Here is an 18,234-nt window from a genome sequence, read left to right on the forward strand (position 1 = left end):
GGGAATCGAACCCGGGCCTCCCAAATGGCAAGCGAGAATTCTGCCACTGAACAACCAATGCTTGTATATACAAATTATGGTCCGAATCCAGAAATTACACCAAGGTAAAAACCAACAAAACAATATTTTCAATAAGGATTTTGATCCCATCCAAATGATTACAAACTACTTAAAACAGTTGATGTAGCAATCGTTAAACGCAGATGATAATGCATGCATTGGCCGGGAATCGAACCCGGGCCTCCCACATGGCAAGCGAGAATTCTGCCACTAAACAACCAATGCTTGTATGTACACATTATGGTCCGAATCCAGAAATTACACCAAGGTAAAAACCAACAAAACAATATTTTCAATAAGGATTTTGATCCCATCCAAATGATTACAAACTACTTAAAACAGTTGATGTAGCAATCGTTAAACGCAGATGATAGTGCATGCATTGGCCGGGAATCGAACCCGGGCCTCCCACATGGCAAGCGAGAATTCTGCCACTGAACAACCAATGCTTGTATATACAAATTATGGTCCGAATCCAGAAATTACACCAAGGTAAAAACCAACAAAACAATATTTTCAATAAGGATTTTGATCCCATCCAAATGATTACAAACTACTTAAAACAGTTGATGTAGCAATCGTTAAATGCAGATGATAATGCATGCATTGGCCGAGAATCGAACCCGGGCCTCCCACATGGCAAGCGAGAATTCTGCCACTAAACAACCAATGCTTGTATGTACAAATTATGGTCCGAATCCAGAAATTACACCAAGGTAAAAACCAACAAAACAATATTTTCAATAAGGATTTTGATCCCATCCAAATGATTACAAACTACTTAAAACAGTTGATGTAGCAATCGTTAAACACAGATGATAGTGCATGCATTGGCCGGGAATCGAACCCGGGCCTCCCACATGGCAAGCGAGAATTCTGCCACTGAACAACCAATGCTTGTATTTACAAATTATGGTCCGAATCCAGAAATTACACCAAGGTAAAAACCAACAAAACAATATTTTCAATAAGGATTTTGATCCCATCCAAATGATTACAAACTACTTAAAACAGTTGATGTAGCAATCGTTAAACGCAGATGATAGTGCATGCATTGGCCGGGAATCGAACCCGGGCCTCCCACATGGCAAGCGAGAATTCTGCCACTGAACAACCAATGCTTGTATATACAAATTATGGTCCGAATCCAGAAATTACACCAAGGTAAAAACCAACAAAACAATATTTTCAATAAGGATTTTGATCCCATCCAAATGATTACAAACTACTTAAAACAGTTGATGTAGCAATCGTTAAACGCAGATGATAGTGCATGCATTGGCCGGGAATCGAACCCGGGCCTCCCACATGGCAAGCGAGAATTCCGCCACTGAACAACCAATGCTTGTATATACAAATTATGGTCCGAATCCAGAAATTACACCAAGGTAAAAACCAACAAAACAATATTTTCAATAAGGATTTTGATCCCATCCAAATGATTACAAACTACTTAAAACAGTTGATGTAGCAATCGTTAAACGCAGATGATAGTGCATGCATTGGCCGGGAATCGAACCCGGGCCTCCCACATGGCAAGCGAGAATTCTGCCACTAAACAACCAATGCTTGTATGTACACATTATGGTCCGAATCCAGAAATTACACCAAGGTAAAAACCAACAAAACAATATTTTCAATAAGGATTTTGATCCCATCCAAATGATTACAAACTACTTAAAACAGTTGATGTAGCAATCGTTAAACGCAGATGATAGTGCATGCATTGGCCGGGAATCGAACCCGGGCCTCCCACATGGCAAGCGAGAATTCTGCCACTGAACAACCAATGCTTGTATATACAAATTATGGTCCGAATCCAGAAATTACACCAAGGTAAAAACCAACAAAACAATATTTTCAATAAGGATTTTGATCCCATCCAAATGATTACAAACTACTTAAAACAGTTGATGTAGCAATCGTTAAATGCAGATGATAATGCATGCATTGGCCGGGAATCGAACCCGGGCCTCCCACATGGCAAGCGAGAATTCTGCCACTAAACAACCAATGCTTGTATATACAAATTATGGTCCGAATCCAGAAATTACACCAAGGTAAAAACCAACAAAACAATATTTTCAATAAGGATTTTGATCCCATCCAAATGATTACAAACTACTTAAAACAGTTGATGTAGCAATCGTTAAACGCAGATGATAGTGCATGCATTGGCCGGGAATCGAACCCGGGCCTCCCACATGGCAAGCGAGAATTCTGCCACTAAACAACCAATGCTTGTATATACAAATTATGGTCCGAATCCAGAAATTACACCAAGGTAAAAACCAACAAAACAATATTTTCAATAAGGATTTTGATCCCATCCAAATGATTACAAACTACTTAAAACAGTTGATGTAGCAATCGTTAAACGCAGATGATAGTGCATGCATTGGCCGGGAATCGAACCCGGGCCTCCCACATGGCAAGCGAGAATTCTGCCACTGAACAACCAATGCTTGTATGTACACATTATGGTCCGAATCCAGAAATTACACCAAGGTAAAAACCAACAAAACAATATTTTCAATAAGGATTTTGATCCCATCCAAATGATTACAAACTACTTAAAACAGTTGATGTAGCAATCGTTAAACGCAGATGATAGTGCATGCATTGGCCAGGAATCGAACCCGGGCCTCCCACATGGCAAGCGAGAATTCTGCCACTGAACAACCAATGCTTGTATATACAAATTATGGTCCGAATCCAGAAATTACACCAAGGTAAAAACCAACAAAACAATATTTTCAATAAGGATTTTGATCCCATCCAAATGATTACAAACTACTTAAAACAGTTGATGTAGCAATCGTTAAACGCAGATGATAGTGCATGCATTGGCCGGGAATCGAACCCGGGCCTCCCACATGGCAAGCGAGAATTCTGCCACTGAACAACCAATGCTTGTATATACAAATTATGGTCCGAATCCAGAAATTACACCAAGGTAAAAACCAACAAAACAATATTTTCAATAAGGATTTTGATCCCATCCAAATCATTACAAACTACTTAAAACAGTTGATGTAGCAATCGTTAAACGCAGATGATAATGCATGCATTGGCCGGGAATCGAACCCGGGCCTCCCACATGGCAAGCGAGAATTCTGCCACTAAACAACCAATGCTTGTATGTACACATTATGGTCCGAATCCAGAAATTACACCAAGGTAAAAACCAACAAAACAATATTTTCAATAAGGATTTTGATCCCATCCAAATGATTACAAACTACTTAAAACAGTTGATGTAGCAATCGTTAAACGCAGATGATAGTGCATGCATTGGCCGGGAATCGAACCCGGGCCTCCCACATGGCAAGCGAGAATTCTGCCACTGAACAACCAATGCTTGTATATACAAATTATGGTCCGAATCCAGAAATTACACCAAGGTAAAAACCAACAAAACAATATTTTCAATAAGGATTTTGATCCCATCCAAATGATTACAAACTACTTAAAACAGTTGATGTAGCAATCGTTAAATGCAGATGATAATGCATGCATTGGCCGGGAATCGAACCCGGGCCTCCCACATGGCAAGCGAGAATTCTGCCACTAAACAACCAATGCTTGTATATACAAATTATGGTCCGAATCCAGAAATTACACCAAGGTAAAAACCAACAAAACAATATTTTCAATAAGGATTTTGATCCCATCCAAATGATTACAAACTACTTAAAACAGTTGATGTAGCAATCGTTAAACGCAGATGATAGTGCATGCATTGGCCGGGAATCGAACCCGGACCTCCCACATGGCAAGCGAGAATTCTGCCACTAAACAACCAATGCTTGTATATACAAATTATGGTCCGAATCCAGAAATTACACCAAGGTAAAAACCAACAAAACAATATTTTCAATAAGGATTTTGATCCCATCCAAATGATTACAAACTACTTAAAACAGTTGATGTAGCAATCGTTAAACGCAGATGATAGTGCATGCATTGGCCGGGAATCAAACCCGGGCCTCCCACATGGCAAGCGAGAATTCTGCCACTGAACAACCAATGCTTGTATATACAAATTATGGTCCGAATCCAGAAATTACACCAAGGTAAAAACCAACAAAACAATATTTTCAATAAGGATTTTGATCCCATCCAAATGATTACAAACTACTTAAAACAGTTGATGTAGCAATCGTTAAACGCAGATGATAATGCATGCATTGGCCGGGAATCGAACCCGGGCCTCCCACATGGCAAGCGAGAATTCTGCCACTAAACAACCAATGCTTGTATGTACACATTATGGTCCGAATCCAGAAATTACACCAAGGTAAAAACCAACAAAACAATATTTTCAATAAGGATTTTGATCCCATCCAAATGATTACAAACTACTTAAAACAGTTGATGTAGCAATCGTTAAACGCAGATGATAGTGCATGCATTGGCCGGGAATCGAACCCGGGCCTCCCACATGGCAAGCGAGAATTCTGCCACTGAACAACCAATGCTTGTATATACAAATTATGGTCCGAATCCAGAAATTACACCAAGGTAAAAACCAACAAAACAATATTTTCAATAAGGATTTTGATCCCATCCAAATGATTACAAACTACTTAAAACAGTTGATGTAGCAATCGTTAAATGCAGATGATAATGCATGCATTGGCCGGGAATCGAACCCGGGCCTCCCACATGGCAAGCGAGAATTCTGCCACTAAACAACCAATGCTTGTATGTACAAATTATGGTCCGAATCCAGAAATTACACCAAGGTAAAAACCAACAAAACAATATTTTCAATAAGGATTTTGATCCCATCCAAATGATTACAAACTACTTAAAACAGTTGATGTAGCAATCGTTAAACGCAGATGATAGTGCATGCATTGGCCGGGAATCGAACCCGGGCCTCCCACATGGCAAGCGAGAATTCTGCCACTGAACAACCAATGCTTGTATATACAAATTATGGTCCGAATCCAGAAATTACACCAAGGTAAAAACCAACAAAACAATATTTTCAATAAGGATTTTGATCCCATCCAAATGATTACAAACTACTTAAAACAGTTGATGTAGCAATCGTTAAATGCAGATGATAATGCATGCATTGGCCGGGAATCGAACCCGGGCCTCCCACATGGCAAGCGAGAATTCTGCCACTAAACAACCAATGCTTGTATGTACAAATTATGGTCCGAATCCAGAAATTACACCAAGGTAAAAACCAACAAAACAATATTTTCAATAAGGATTTTGATCCCATCCAAATGATTACAAACTACTTAAAACAGTTGATGTAGCAATCGTTAAACGCAGATGATAGTGCATGCATTGGCCGGGAATCGAACCCGGGCCTCCCACATGGCAAGCGAGAATTCAGCCACTGAACAACCAATGCTTGTATATACAAATTATGGTCCGAATCCAGAAATTACACCAAGGTAAAAACCAACAAAACAATATTTTCAATAAGGATTTTGATCCCATCCAAATCATTACAAACTACTTAAAACAGTTGATGTAGCAATCGTTAAACGCAGATGATAATGCATGCATTGGCCGGGAATCGAACCCGGGCCTCCCACATGGCAAGCGAGAATTCTGCCACTAAACAACCAATGCTTGTATGTACACATTATGGTCCGAATCCAGAAATTACACCAAGGTAAAAACCAACAAAACAATATTTTCAATAAGGATTTTGATCCCATCCAAATGATTACAAACTACTTAAAACAGTTGATGTAGCAATCGTTAAACGCAGATGATAGTGCATGCATTGGCCGGGAATCGAACCCGGGCCTCCCACATGGCAAGCGAGAATTCTGCCACTGAACAACCAATGCTTGTATATACAAATTATGGTCCGAATCCAGAAATTACACCAAGGTAAAAACCAACAAAACAATATTTTCAATAAGGATTTTGATCCCATCCAAATGATTACAAACTACTTAAAACAGTTGATGTAGCAATCGTTAAATGCAGATGATAATGCATGCATTGGCCGGGAATCGAACCCGGGCCTCCCACATGGCAAGCGAGAATTCTGCCACTAAACAACCAATGCTTGTATATACAAATTATGGTCCGAATCCAGAAATTACACCAAGGTAAAAACCAACAAAACAATATTTTCAATAAGGATTTTGATCCCATCCAAATGATTACAAACTACTTAAAACAGTTGATGTAGCAATCGTTAAACGCAGATGATAGTGCATGCATTGGCCGGGAATCGAACCCGGGCCTCCCACATGGCAAGCGAGAATTCTGCCACTAAACAACCAATTCTTGTATATACAAATTATGGTCCGAATCCAGAAATTACACCAAGGTAAAAACCAACAAAACAATATTTTCAATAAGGATTTTGATCCCATCCAAATGATTACAAACTACTTAAAACAGTTGATGTAGCAATCGTTAAACGCAGATGATAGTGCATGCATTGGCCGGGAATCGAACCCGGGCCTCCCACATGGCAAGCGAGAATTCTGCCACTGAACAACCAATGCTTGTATATACAAATTATGGTCCGAATCCAGAAATTACACCAAGGTAAAAACAAACAAAACAATATTTTCAATAAGGATTTTGATCCCATCCAAATGATTACAAACTACTTAAAACAGTTGATGTAGCAATCGTTAAATGCAGATGATAATGCATGCATTGGCCGGGAATCGAACCCGGGCCTCCCACATGGCAAGCGAGAATTCTGCCACTAAACAACCAATGCTTGTATATACAAATTATGGTCCGAATCCAGAAATTACACCAAGGTAAAAACCAACAAAACAATATTTTCAATAAGGATTTTGATCCCATCCAAATGATTACAAACTACTTAAAACAGTTGATGTAGCAATCGTTAAACGCAGATGATAGTGCATGCATTGGCCGGGAATCGAACCCGGGCCTCCCACATGGCAAGCGAGAATTCTGCCACTAAACAACCAATTCTTGTATATACAAATTATGGTCCGAATCCAGAAATTACACCAAGGTAAAAACCAACAAAACAATATTTTCAATAAGGATTTTGATCCCATCCAAATGATTACAAACTACTTAAAACAGTTGATGTAGCAATCGTTAAACGCAGATGATAGTGCATGCATTGGCCGGGAATCGAACCCGGGCCTCCCACATGGCAAGCGAGAATTCTGCCACTGAACAACCAATGCTTGTATATACAAATTATGGTCCGAATCCAGAAATTACACCAAGGTAAAAACCAACAAAACAATATTTTCAATAAGGATTTTGATCCCATCCAAATGATTACAAACTACTTAAAACAGTTGATGTAGCAATCGTTAAATGCAGATGATAATGCATGCATTGGCCGGGAATCGAACCCGGGCCTCCCACATGGCAAGCGAGAATTCTGCCACTAAACAACCAATGCTTGTATATACAAATTATGGTCCGAATCCAGAAATTACACCAAGGTAAAAACCAACAAAACAATATTTTCAATAAGGATTTTGATCCCATCCAAATGATTAAAAACTACTTAAAACAGTTGATGTAGCAATCGTTAAACGCAGATGATAGTGCATGCATTGGCCGGGAATCGAACCCGGGCCTCCCACATGGCAAGCGAGAATTCTGCCACTAAACAACCAATTCTTGTATATACAAATTATGGTCCGAATCCAGAAATTACACCAAGGTAAAAACCAACAAAACAATATTTTCAATAAGGATTTTGATCCCATCCAAATGATTACAAACTACTTAAAACAGTTGATGTAGCAATCGTTAAACGCAGATGATAGTGCATGCATTGGCCGGGAATCGAACCCGGGCCTCCCACATGGCAAGCGAGAATTCTGCCACTGAACAACCAATGCTTGTATATACAAATTATGGTCCGAATCCAGAAATTACACCAAGGTAAAAACCAACAAAACAATATTTTCAATAAGGATTTTGATCCCATCCAAATGATTACAAACTACTTAAAACAGTTGATGTAGCAATCGTTAAATGCAGATGATATTGCATGCATTGGCCGGGAATCGAACCCGGGCCTCCCACATGGCAAGCGAGAATTCTGCCACTAAACAACCAATGCTTGTATATACAAATTATGGTCCGAATCCAGAAATTACACCAAGGTAAAAACCAACAAAACAATATTTTCAATAAGGATTTTGATCCCATCCAAATGATTACAAACTACTTAAAACAGTTGATGTAGCAATCGTTAAACGCAGATGATAGTGCATGCATTGGCCGGGAATCGAACCCGGGCCTCCCACATGGCAAGCGAGAATTCTGCCACTAAACAACCAATTCTTGTATATACAAATTATGGTCCGAATCCAGAAATTACACCAAGGTAAAAACCAACAAAACAATATTTTCAATAAGGATTTTGATCCCATCCAAATGATTACAAACTACTTAAAACAGTTGATGTAGCAATCGTTAAACGCAGATGATAGTGCATGCATTGGCCGGGAATCGAACCCGGGCCTCCCACATGGCAAGCGAGAATTCTGCCACTAAACAACCAATGCTTGTATGTACACATTATGGTCCGAATCCAGAAATTACACCAAGGTAAAAACCAACAAAACAATATTTTCAATAAGGATTTTGATCCCATCCAAATGATTACAAACTACTTAAAACAGTTGATGTAGCAATCGTTAAACGCAGATGATAGTGCATGCATTGGCCGGGAATCGAACCCGGGCCTCCCACATGGCAAGCGAGAATTCTGCCACTGAACAACCAATGCTTGTATATACAAATTATGGTCCGAATCCAGAAATTACACCAAGGTAAAAACCAACAAAACAATATTTTCAATAAGGATTTTGATCCCATCCAAATGATTACAAACTACTTAAAACAGTTGATGTAGCAATCGTTAAATGCAGATGATAATGCATGCATTGGCCGGGAATCGAACCCGGGCCTCCCACATGGCAAGCGAGAATTCTGCCACTAAACAACCAATGCTTGTATATACAAATTATGGTCCGAATCCAGAAATTACACCAAGGTAAAAACCAACAAAACAATATTTTCAATAAGGATTTTGATCCCATCCAAATGATTACAAACTACTTAAAACAGTTGATGTAGCAATCGTTAAACGCAGATGATAGTGCATGCATTGGCCGGGAATCGAACCCGGGCCTCCCACATGGCAAGCGAGAATTCTGCCACTGAACAACCAATTCTTGTATATACAAATTATGGTCCGAATCCAGAAATTACACCAAGGTAAAAACCAACAAAACAATATTTTCAATAAGGATTTTGATCCCATCCAAATGATTACAAACTACTTAAAACAGTTGATGTAGCAATCGTTAAACGCAGATGATAGTGCATGCATTGGCCGGGAATCGAACCCGGGCCTCCCACATGGCAAGCGAGAATTCTGCCACTGAACAACCAATGCTTGTATATACAAATTATGGTCCGAATCCAGAAATTACACCAAGGTAAAAACCAACAAAACAATATTTTCAATAAGGATTTTGATCCCATCCAAATGATTACAAACTACTTAAAACAGTTGATGTAGCAATCGTTAAATGCAGATGATAATGCATGCATTGGCCGGGAATCGAACCCGGGCCTCCCACATGGCAAGCGAGAATTCTGCCACTAAACAACCAATGCTTGTATATACAAATTATGGTCCGAATCCAGAAATTACACCAAGGTAAAAACCAACAAAACAATATTTTCAATAAGGATTTTGATCCCATCCAAATGATTACAAACTACTTAAAACAGTTGATGTAGCAATCGTTAAACGCAGATGATAATGCATGCATTGGCCGGGAATCGAACCCGGGCCTCCCACATGGCAAGCGAGAATTCTGCCACTAAACAACCAATTCTTGTATATACAAATTATGGTCCGAATCCAGAAATTACACCAAGGTAAAAACCAACAAAACAATATTTTCAATAAGGATTTTGATCCCATCCAAATGATTACAAACTACTTAAAACAGTTGATGTAGCAATCGTTAAACGCAGATGATAGTGCATGCATTGGCCGGGAATCGAACCCGGGCCTCCCACATGGCAAGCGAGAATTCTGCCACTGAACAACCAATGCTTGTATATACAAATTATGGTCCGAATCCAGAAATTACACCAAGGTAAAAACCAACAAAACAATATTTTCAATAAGGATTTTGATCCCATCCAAATGATTACAAACTACTTAAAACAGTTGATGTAGCAATCGTTAAACGCAGATGATAGTGCATGCATTGGCCGGGAATCGAACCCGGGCCTCCCACATGGCAAGCGAGAATTCTGCCACTAAACAACCAATGCTTGTATGTACACATTATGGTCCGAATCCAGAAATTACACCAAGGTAAAAACCAACAAAACAATATTTTCAATAAGGATTTTGATCCCATCCAAATGATTACAAACTACTTAAAACAGTTGATGTAGCAATCGTTAAACGCAGATGATAGTGCATGCATTGGCCGGGAATCGAACCCGGGCCTCCCACATGGCAAGCGAGAATTCTGCCACTGAACAACCAATGCTTGTATATACAAATTATGGTCCGAATCCAGAAATTACACCAAGGTAAAAACCAACAAAACAATATTTTCAATAAGGATTTTGATCCCATCCAAATGATTACAAACTACTTAAAACAGTTGATGTAGCAATCGTTAAATGCAGATGATAATGCATGCATTGGCCGGGAATCGAACCCGGGCCTCCCACATGGCAAGCGAGAATTCTGCCACTAAACAACCAATGCTTGTATATACAAATTATGGTCCGAATCCAGAAATTACACCAAGGTAAAAACCAACAAAACAATATTTTCAATAAGGATTTTGATCCCATCCAAATGATTACAAACTACTTAAAACAGTTGATGTAGCAATCGTTAAACGCAGATGATAGTGCATGCATTGGCCGGGAATCGAACCCGGGCCTCCCACATGGCAAGCGAGAATTCTGCCACTAAACAACCAATTCTTGTATATACAAATTATGGTCCGAATCCAGAAATTACACCAAGGTAAAAACCAACAAAACAATATTTTCAATAAGGATTTTGATCCCATCCAAATGATTACAAACTACTTAAAACAGTTGATGTAGCAATCGTTAAACGCAGATGATAGTGCATGCATTGGCCGGGAATCGAACCCGGGCCTCCCACATGGCAAGCGAGAATTCTGCCACTGAACAACCAATGCTTGTATATACAAATTATGGTCCGAATCCAGAAATTACACCAAGGTAAAAACCAACAAAACAATATTTTCAATAAGGATTTTGATCCCATCCAAATGATTACAAACTACTTAAAACAGTTGATGTAGCAATCGTTAAATGCAGATGATAATGCATGCATTGGCCGGGAATCGAACCCGGGCCTCCCACATGGCAAGCGAGAATTCTGCCACTAAACAACCAATGCTTGTATATACAAATTATGGTCCGAATCCAGAAATTACACCAAGGTAAAAACCAACAAAACAATATTTTCAATAAGGATTTTGATCCCATCCAAATGATTACAAACTACTTAAAACAGTTGATGTAGCAATCGTTAAACGCAGATGATAATGCATGCATTGGCCGGGAATCGAACCCGGGCCTCCCACATGGCAAGCGAGAATTCTGCCACTGAACAACCAATGCTTGTATATACAAATTATGGTCCGAATCCAGAAATTACACCAAGGTAAAAACCAACAAAACAATATTTTCAATAAGGATTTTGATCCCATCCAAATGATTACAAACTACTTAAAACAGTTGATGTAGCAATCGTTAAATGCAGATGATATTGCATGCATTGGCCGGGAATCGAACCCGGGCCTCCCACATGGCAAGCGAGAATTCTGCCACTAAACAACCAATGCTTGTATATACAAATTATGGTCCGAATCCAGAAATTACACCAAGGTAAAAACCAACAAAACAATATTTTCAATAAGGATTTTGATCCCATCCAAATGATTACAAACTACTTAAAACAGTTGATGTAGCAATCGTTAAACGCAGATGATAGTGCATGCATTGGCCGGGAATCGAACCCGGGCCTCCCACATGGCAAGCGAGAATTCTGCCACTAAACAACCAATTCTTGTATATACAAATTATGGTCCGAATCCAGAAATTACACCAAGGTAAAAACCAACAAAACAATATTTTCAATAAGGATTTTGATCCCATCCAAATGATTACAAACTACTTAAAACAGTTGATGTAGCAATCGTTAAACGCAGATGATAATGCATGCATTGGCCGGGAATCGAACCCGGGCCTCCCACATGGCAAGCGAGAATTCTGCCACTAAACAACCAATGCTTGTATATACAAATTATGGTCCGAATCCAGAAATTACACCAAGGTAAAAACCAACAAAACAATATTTTCAATAAGGATTTTGATCCCATCCAAATGATTAAAAACTACTTAAAACAGTTGATGTAGCAATCGTTAAACGCAGATGATAGTGCATGCATTGGCCGGGAATCGAACCCGGGCCTCCCACATGGCAAGCGAGAATTCTGCCACTAAACAACCAATTCTTGTATATACAAATTATGGTCCGAATCCAGAAATTACACCAAGGTAAAAACCAACAAAACAATATTTTCAATAAGGATTTTGATCCCATCCAAATGATTACAAACTACTTAAAACAGTTGATGTAGCAATCGTTAAACGCAGATGATAGTGCATGCATTGGCCGGGAATCGAACCCGGGCCTCCCACATGGCAAGCGAGAATTCTGCCACTGAACAACCAATGCTTGTATATACAAATTATGGTCCGAATCCAGAAATTACACCAAGGTAAAAACCAACAAAACAATATTTTCAATAAGGATTTTGATCCCATCCAAATGATTACAAACTACTTAAAACAGTTGATGTAGCAATCGTTAAATGCAGATGATATTGCATGCATTGGCCGGGAATCGAACCCGGGCCTCCCACATGGCAAGCGAGAATTCTGCCACTAAACAACCAATGCTTGTATATACAAATTATGGTCCGAATCCAGAAATTACACCAAGGTAAAAACCAACAAAACAATATTTTCAATAAGGATTTTGATCCCATCCAAATGATTACAAACTACTTAAAACAGTTGATGTAGCAATCGTTAAACGCAGATGATAGTGCATGCATTGGCCGGGAATCGAACCCGGGCCTCCCACATGGCAAGCGAGAATTCTGCCACTGAACAACCAATTCTTGTATATACAAATTATGGTCCGAATCCAGAAATTACACCAAGGTAAAAACCAACAAAACAATATTTTCAATAAGGATTTTGATCCCATCCAAATGATTACAAACTACTTAAAACAGTTGATGTAGCAATCGTTAAACGCAGATGATAGTGCATGCATTGGCCGGGAATCGAACCCGGGCCTCCCACATGGCAAGCGAGAATTCTGCCACTAAACAACCAATGCTTGTATGTACACATTATGGTCCGAATCCAGAAATTACACCAAGGTAAAAACCAACAAAACAATATTTTCAATAAGGATTTTGATCCCATCCAAATGATTACAAACTACTTAAAACAGTTGATGTAGCAATCGTTAAACGCAGATGATAGTGCATGCATTGGCCGGGAATCGAACCCGGGCCTCCCACATGGCAAGCGAGAATTCTGCCACTGAACAACCAATGCTTGTATATACAAATTATGGTCCGAATCCAGAAATTACACCAAGGTAAAAACCAACAAAACAATATTTTCAATAAGGATTTTGATCCCATCCAAATGATTACAAACTACTTAAAACAGTTGATGTAGCAATCGTTAAATGCAGATGATAATGCATGCATTGGCCGGGAATCGAACCCGGGCCTCCCACATGGCAAGCGAGAATTCTGCCACTAAACAACCAATGCTTGTATATACAAATTATGGTCCGAATCCAGAAATTACACCAAGGTAAAAACCAACAAAACAATATTTTCAATAAGGATTTTGATCCCATCCAAATGATTACAAACTACTTAAAACAGTTGATGTAGCAATCGTTAAACGCAGATGATAGTGCATGCATTGGCCGGGAATCGAACCCGGGCCTCCCACATGGCAAGCGAGAATTCTGCCACTAAACAACCAATTCTTGTATATACAAATTATGGTCCGAATCCAGAAATTACACCAAGGTAAAAACCAACAAAACAATATTTTCAATAAGGATTTTGATCCCATCCAAATGATTACAAACTACTTAAAACAGTTGATGTAGCAATCGTTAAACGCAGATGATAGTGCATGCATTGGCCGGGAATCGAACCCGGGCCTCCCACATGGCAAGCGAGAATTCTGCCACTGAACAACCAATGCTTGTATATACAAATTATGGTCCGAATCCAGAAATTACACCAAGGTAAAAACCAACAAAACAATATTTTCAATAAGGATTTTGATCCCATCCAAATGATTACAAACTACTTAAAACAGTTGATGTAGCAATCGTTAAATGCAGATGATAATGCATGCATTGGCCGGGAATCGAACCCGGGCCTCCCACATGGCAAGCGAGAATTCTGCCACTAAACAACCAATGCTTGTATATACAAATTATGGTCCGAATCCAGAAATTACACCAAGGTAAAAACCAACAAAACAATATTTTCAATAAGGATTTTGATCCCATCCAAATGATTACAAACTACTTAAAACAGTTGATGTAGCAATCGTTAAACGCAGATGATAATGCATGCATTGGCCGGGAATCGAACCCGGGCCTCCCACATGGCAAGCGAGAATTCTGCCACTAAACAACCAATGCTTGTATATACAAATTATGGTCCGAATCCAGAAATTACACCAAGGTAAAAACCAACAAAACAATATTTTCAATAAGGATTTTGATCCCATCCAAATGATTACAAACTACTTAAAACAGTTGATGTAGCAATCGTTAAACGCAGATGATAGTGCATGCATTGGCCGGGAATCGAACCCGGGCCTCCCACATGGCAAGCGAGAATTCTGCCACTAAACAACCAATTCTTGTATATACAAATTATGGTCCGAATCCAGAAATTACACCAAGGTAAAAACCAACAAAACAATATTTTCAATAAGGATTTTGATCCCATCCAAATGATTACAAACTACTTAAAACAGTTGATGTAGCAATCGTTAAACGCAGATGATAGTGCATGCATTGGCCGGGAATCGAACCCGGGCCTCCCACATGGCAAGCGAGAATTCTGCCACTGAACAACCAATGCTTGTATATACAAATTATGGTCCGAATCCAGAAATTACACCAAGGTAAAAACCAACAAAACAATATTTTCAATAAGGATTTTGATCCCATCCAAATGATTACAAACTACTTAAAACAGTTGATGTAGCAATCGTTAAATGCAGATGATAATGCATGCATTGGCCGGGAATCGAACCCGGGCCTCCCACATGGCAAGCGAGAATTCTGCCACTAAACAACCAATGCTTGTATATACAAATTATGGTCCGAATCCAGAAATTACACCAAGGTAAAAACCAACAAAACAATATTTTCAATAAGGATTTTGATCCCATCCAAATGATTACAAACTACTTAAAACAGTTGATGTAGCAATCGTTAAACGCAGATGATAATGCATGCATTGGCCGGGAATCGAACCCGGGCCTCCCACATGGCAAGCGAGAATTCTGCCACTGAACAACCAATGCTTGAGGTTTTTTTATATAAACCAGATACAGGGTTACCGCCAGATAAAAAACTGTTCCGATTTTTCCTATAATTTACTTCTCAAAGCTAACATAGCAATCTTAATCCAAGACAAATGACCACAAAATAGTCTTATTATTTTGTTCCCTTGATCGTTTTGTCTGCCATTTTATGATTAGACCAAGAATTTAACCAAGAGCTATCACAAGTGAGGTGAGATTCCTGCTACATTTAAACCAATGCAAAGTTTTATGATAAATAAACATTACAATGCTTGCAAACCACAGCATTAAAAGACAGGACATAATATATTTCAAGGGCTTTTCATCCGACAACAAGGATGTTTACTGCTGGAAAATCAGTACTATTGACACTAGGACTTTAAATTCATTTTCTAACCTTGAGACAGCTACTAATTTAGCCTAATTCCGTTCATTATTATTTACAAGTGACCATTTTCCATGATTAGCATCTTTCAGTTTGTCGTTGATTTGTTAACACAGAGTTAATGTGTTGCGACGAGCTCCACGCCATTTTGCATCTGGTGCTGCAGGCGGGAAACATCATGAATGCGGTACGTAGATATCACTTTGAGTGAAGCATCATGAAACGAATTCACATATTTGACCATTGCTTGATGTTTATTCAGGGAGGTTACGCAGGAAACGCGGTCGGTTTCAAGCTGTCGTCGCTACTCTCGTTGGCCGACACCAAAGCGAACAAGCCGGGGATGAACCTACTGCACTTTGTAGCCATGGTAATTCCTAAATTACTATGTAATTTAAATATGTAAATACTCCAAGGATAAATCTTGAAAACCTTTAATGCTGTGCAAAGTTTTTAGTTTGAGATGCTAATGTGTTAAAAGAACATGATTTAGGTTTTTAGCAAACAAACAAAAGTCATTATCTATATTTGGTGTTGTTTTGGTTTGATTAACTTTCCATCATATAATCATTAGTCTAACAATATCACCTCACTACTTAACATGAGTTTTCTTGTAGGAGGCGAAGAAAAAAGACGAAGGACTATTAAAATTCCCGGAAAAACTGGTCCACATCCAGAGTGCAGCCAGGTAAAGTAAACTCAAAAGTCCTGTAAGTACATTTATCTGAAAGTAATTGGAAGGTTTTGGAATAGTAAGCATTCTTTTTAATTCATTTCATTTTGAAATGAATGAGTACAGTCAAGTATAAAATGCCTTTAAATTATCCAATAGTTAAAAGCTAAAGGTTAAAGATGTCATGATTACCTGTATGAATCACCTGTGCCCGCTCCTTTGGCCCCAACTGCCTCAGACTCTGATTGGCTCTCTGTCCCTATTTAATCCCACTCTTTTCTGTCACCTGTTGTCTGTCCGTCTGCGAACCTCAGTTAACACTAGGCAAGCCTTTTTCGACCCTGACTCCTACCTGTTTTTTGCTCCTGTCTGTCCCCCGGCTTCGACCCGTTTTTGATCCGACCACGTCTACTCTCCTTTCCTGGCTTACGACTCGCTTACGACCCTGACCACGTTTTTGCTCTCCTGTCCCGGCTACTGACCTGTTTACCGCCCCTGACACTGACATCGCTTGCCACGGAAGATCCGCTTCCGCGTTCAGAGCGCCCACGATCCGGTGTTTGCCTAGCGCCTAGCGAACAGCCCTTCCTCTTTCCTTTAATAAAACTTGTGAGAAACGCAACGTAATTGGGTCCTGTTTCTGTTCTGTTCCTGACAAAAGAGCCAAAATAAATGTTTATGTCGACATTCAAATTTACGGTAAAACTTACAAACATCATAAACAATCAAAGTAAAGTCGAGCAATGAAATATTTTTAAGTTATGACACAAAGTTCACTTGATACATTCAAGGAAAAATTCAATTATGTTACAATAAGATGTGTTTGAAGTAATTTATACACTTTGTTTGTCAAAATATACTGACATGTCAAACTGGTCTAAGGGTGAAACTAATTATATTTATTATATTAAACATGAAAAACGTAATTTTTAAAGACAAGTTGTGATTTTAGTATTCAAATATAGATTGCATGTGTTTTCATATGATATTGAGGTAGCGTATTTTCCTTCCGTGTAGGATCTCCGTTGAGAACATAGAGCTGGAGTTTTCATCCTTGTACAGTCGGATACAAACCCTAGAGGAGAAGGTGCAGGAAGACCCTGAGTTGCTACCGCAGCTAGAGCCTTTTCTGCAGGTCTGTCACTACATGTCTCACTGAAAAGAAAAGAAATGGTCGATATTAGCCACTTCTAAATGTTTTCAGAGTTCTGCGAACACGCTGGCGGATCTGAAACGTCGTCGTCTGGAGCTTCGCAAAGAAGGCAACGCGCTGGTGGACTTCTTCTGTGAGGACAAGGAAACCTTCAAACTGGACGAAGGGTTTCGTATTTTCCATGACTTCTGTGTCAAGTTCAAGAAAACGGTCAAGGTCCGGGCACTGACTCTGAACGTTGAAGTTTGTTAAATGTTTAAAGCATCATTGCCCATTTGTTTG

The 18,234-nt window shown here is 39.2% G+C and overlaps 1 protein-coding gene and 24 non-coding genes across 25 annotated transcripts in view; 1 reads left to right on the forward strand and 24 right to left on the reverse strand.

Annotated features, from left to right (window-relative positions):
• Positions 1–18,234, forward strand: part of fhdc1 (FH2 domain containing 1) — a 73,905-nt gene that overhangs the window by 53,026 nt on the left and 2,645 nt on the right. The window contains exons 7-11 of the mRNA XM_088343127.1: positions 16,243–16,313; positions 16,389–16,496; positions 16,744–16,814; positions 17,817–17,934; positions 18,004–18,168. Coding sequence (XP_088199253.1) covers positions 16,243–16,313; positions 16,389–16,496; positions 16,744–16,814; positions 17,817–17,934; positions 18,004–18,168 — 533 coding nt within the window. The remainder of the gene's footprint in view (positions 1–16,242; positions 16,314–16,388; positions 16,497–16,743; positions 16,815–17,816; positions 17,935–18,003; positions 18,169–18,234) is intronic.
• On the reverse strand, positions 439–509 carry trnag-gcc (transfer RNA glycine (anticodon GCC)). The gene has a single exon. It is a non-coding gene; the product is annotated as a tRNA-Gly (tRNA).
• Positions 887–957, reverse strand: trnag-gcc (transfer RNA glycine (anticodon GCC)). Its single transcript has one exon. It is a non-coding gene; the product is annotated as a tRNA-Gly (tRNA).
• On the reverse strand, positions 1,111–1,181 carry trnag-gcc (transfer RNA glycine (anticodon GCC)). The gene has a single exon. It is a non-coding gene; the product is annotated as a tRNA-Gly (tRNA).
• Positions 1,783–1,853, reverse strand: trnag-gcc (transfer RNA glycine (anticodon GCC)). The gene has a single exon. It is a non-coding gene; the product is annotated as a tRNA-Gly (tRNA).
• trnag-gcc (transfer RNA glycine (anticodon GCC)) lies at positions 2,455–2,525 on the reverse strand. The gene has a single exon. It is a non-coding gene; the product is annotated as a tRNA-Gly (tRNA).
• On the reverse strand, positions 2,903–2,973 carry trnag-gcc (transfer RNA glycine (anticodon GCC)). The gene has a single exon. It is a non-coding gene; the product is annotated as a tRNA-Gly (tRNA).
• On the reverse strand, positions 3,351–3,421 carry trnag-gcc (transfer RNA glycine (anticodon GCC)). The gene has a single exon. It is a non-coding gene; the product is annotated as a tRNA-Gly (tRNA).
• Positions 4,471–4,541, reverse strand: trnag-gcc (transfer RNA glycine (anticodon GCC)). The gene has a single exon. It is a non-coding gene; the product is annotated as a tRNA-Gly (tRNA).
• On the reverse strand, positions 4,919–4,989 carry trnag-gcc (transfer RNA glycine (anticodon GCC)). Its single transcript has one exon. It is a non-coding gene; the product is annotated as a tRNA-Gly (tRNA).
• trnag-gcc (transfer RNA glycine (anticodon GCC)) lies at positions 5,815–5,885 on the reverse strand. The gene has a single exon. It is a non-coding gene; the product is annotated as a tRNA-Gly (tRNA).
• On the reverse strand, positions 6,487–6,557 carry trnag-gcc (transfer RNA glycine (anticodon GCC)). Its single transcript has one exon. It is a non-coding gene; the product is annotated as a tRNA-Gly (tRNA).
• trnag-gcc (transfer RNA glycine (anticodon GCC)) lies at positions 7,159–7,229 on the reverse strand. Its single transcript has one exon. It is a non-coding gene; the product is annotated as a tRNA-Gly (tRNA).
• trnag-gcc (transfer RNA glycine (anticodon GCC)) lies at positions 7,831–7,901 on the reverse strand. Its single transcript has one exon. It is a non-coding gene; the product is annotated as a tRNA-Gly (tRNA).
• trnag-gcc (transfer RNA glycine (anticodon GCC)) lies at positions 8,727–8,797 on the reverse strand. The gene has a single exon. It is a non-coding gene; the product is annotated as a tRNA-Gly (tRNA).
• On the reverse strand, positions 9,399–9,469 carry trnag-gcc (transfer RNA glycine (anticodon GCC)). The gene has a single exon. It is a non-coding gene; the product is annotated as a tRNA-Gly (tRNA).
• Positions 10,071–10,141, reverse strand: trnag-gcc (transfer RNA glycine (anticodon GCC)). Its single transcript has one exon. It is a non-coding gene; the product is annotated as a tRNA-Gly (tRNA).
• Positions 10,519–10,589, reverse strand: trnag-gcc (transfer RNA glycine (anticodon GCC)). Its single transcript has one exon. It is a non-coding gene; the product is annotated as a tRNA-Gly (tRNA).
• trnag-gcc (transfer RNA glycine (anticodon GCC)) lies at positions 11,191–11,261 on the reverse strand. Its single transcript has one exon. It is a non-coding gene; the product is annotated as a tRNA-Gly (tRNA).
• On the reverse strand, positions 11,639–11,709 carry trnag-gcc (transfer RNA glycine (anticodon GCC)). The gene has a single exon. It is a non-coding gene; the product is annotated as a tRNA-Gly (tRNA).
• On the reverse strand, positions 12,759–12,829 carry trnag-gcc (transfer RNA glycine (anticodon GCC)). The gene has a single exon. It is a non-coding gene; the product is annotated as a tRNA-Gly (tRNA).
• On the reverse strand, positions 13,655–13,725 carry trnag-gcc (transfer RNA glycine (anticodon GCC)). Its single transcript has one exon. It is a non-coding gene; the product is annotated as a tRNA-Gly (tRNA).
• trnag-gcc (transfer RNA glycine (anticodon GCC)) lies at positions 14,327–14,397 on the reverse strand. Its single transcript has one exon. It is a non-coding gene; the product is annotated as a tRNA-Gly (tRNA).
• Positions 15,223–15,293, reverse strand: trnag-gcc (transfer RNA glycine (anticodon GCC)). Its single transcript has one exon. It is a non-coding gene; the product is annotated as a tRNA-Gly (tRNA).
• On the reverse strand, positions 15,671–15,741 carry trnag-gcc (transfer RNA glycine (anticodon GCC)). The gene has a single exon. It is a non-coding gene; the product is annotated as a tRNA-Gly (tRNA).

The sequence above is a fragment of the Urocampus carinirostris genome, chromosome 8 (assembly GCF_059441175.1).
Source record: "Urocampus carinirostris isolate Australia breed hairy pipefish chromosome 8, RoL_Ucar_1.0, whole genome shotgun sequence".
In the NCBI taxonomy this organism is placed as follows: Eukaryota; Metazoa; Chordata; class Actinopteri; order Syngnathiformes; family Syngnathidae; genus Urocampus; species Urocampus carinirostris.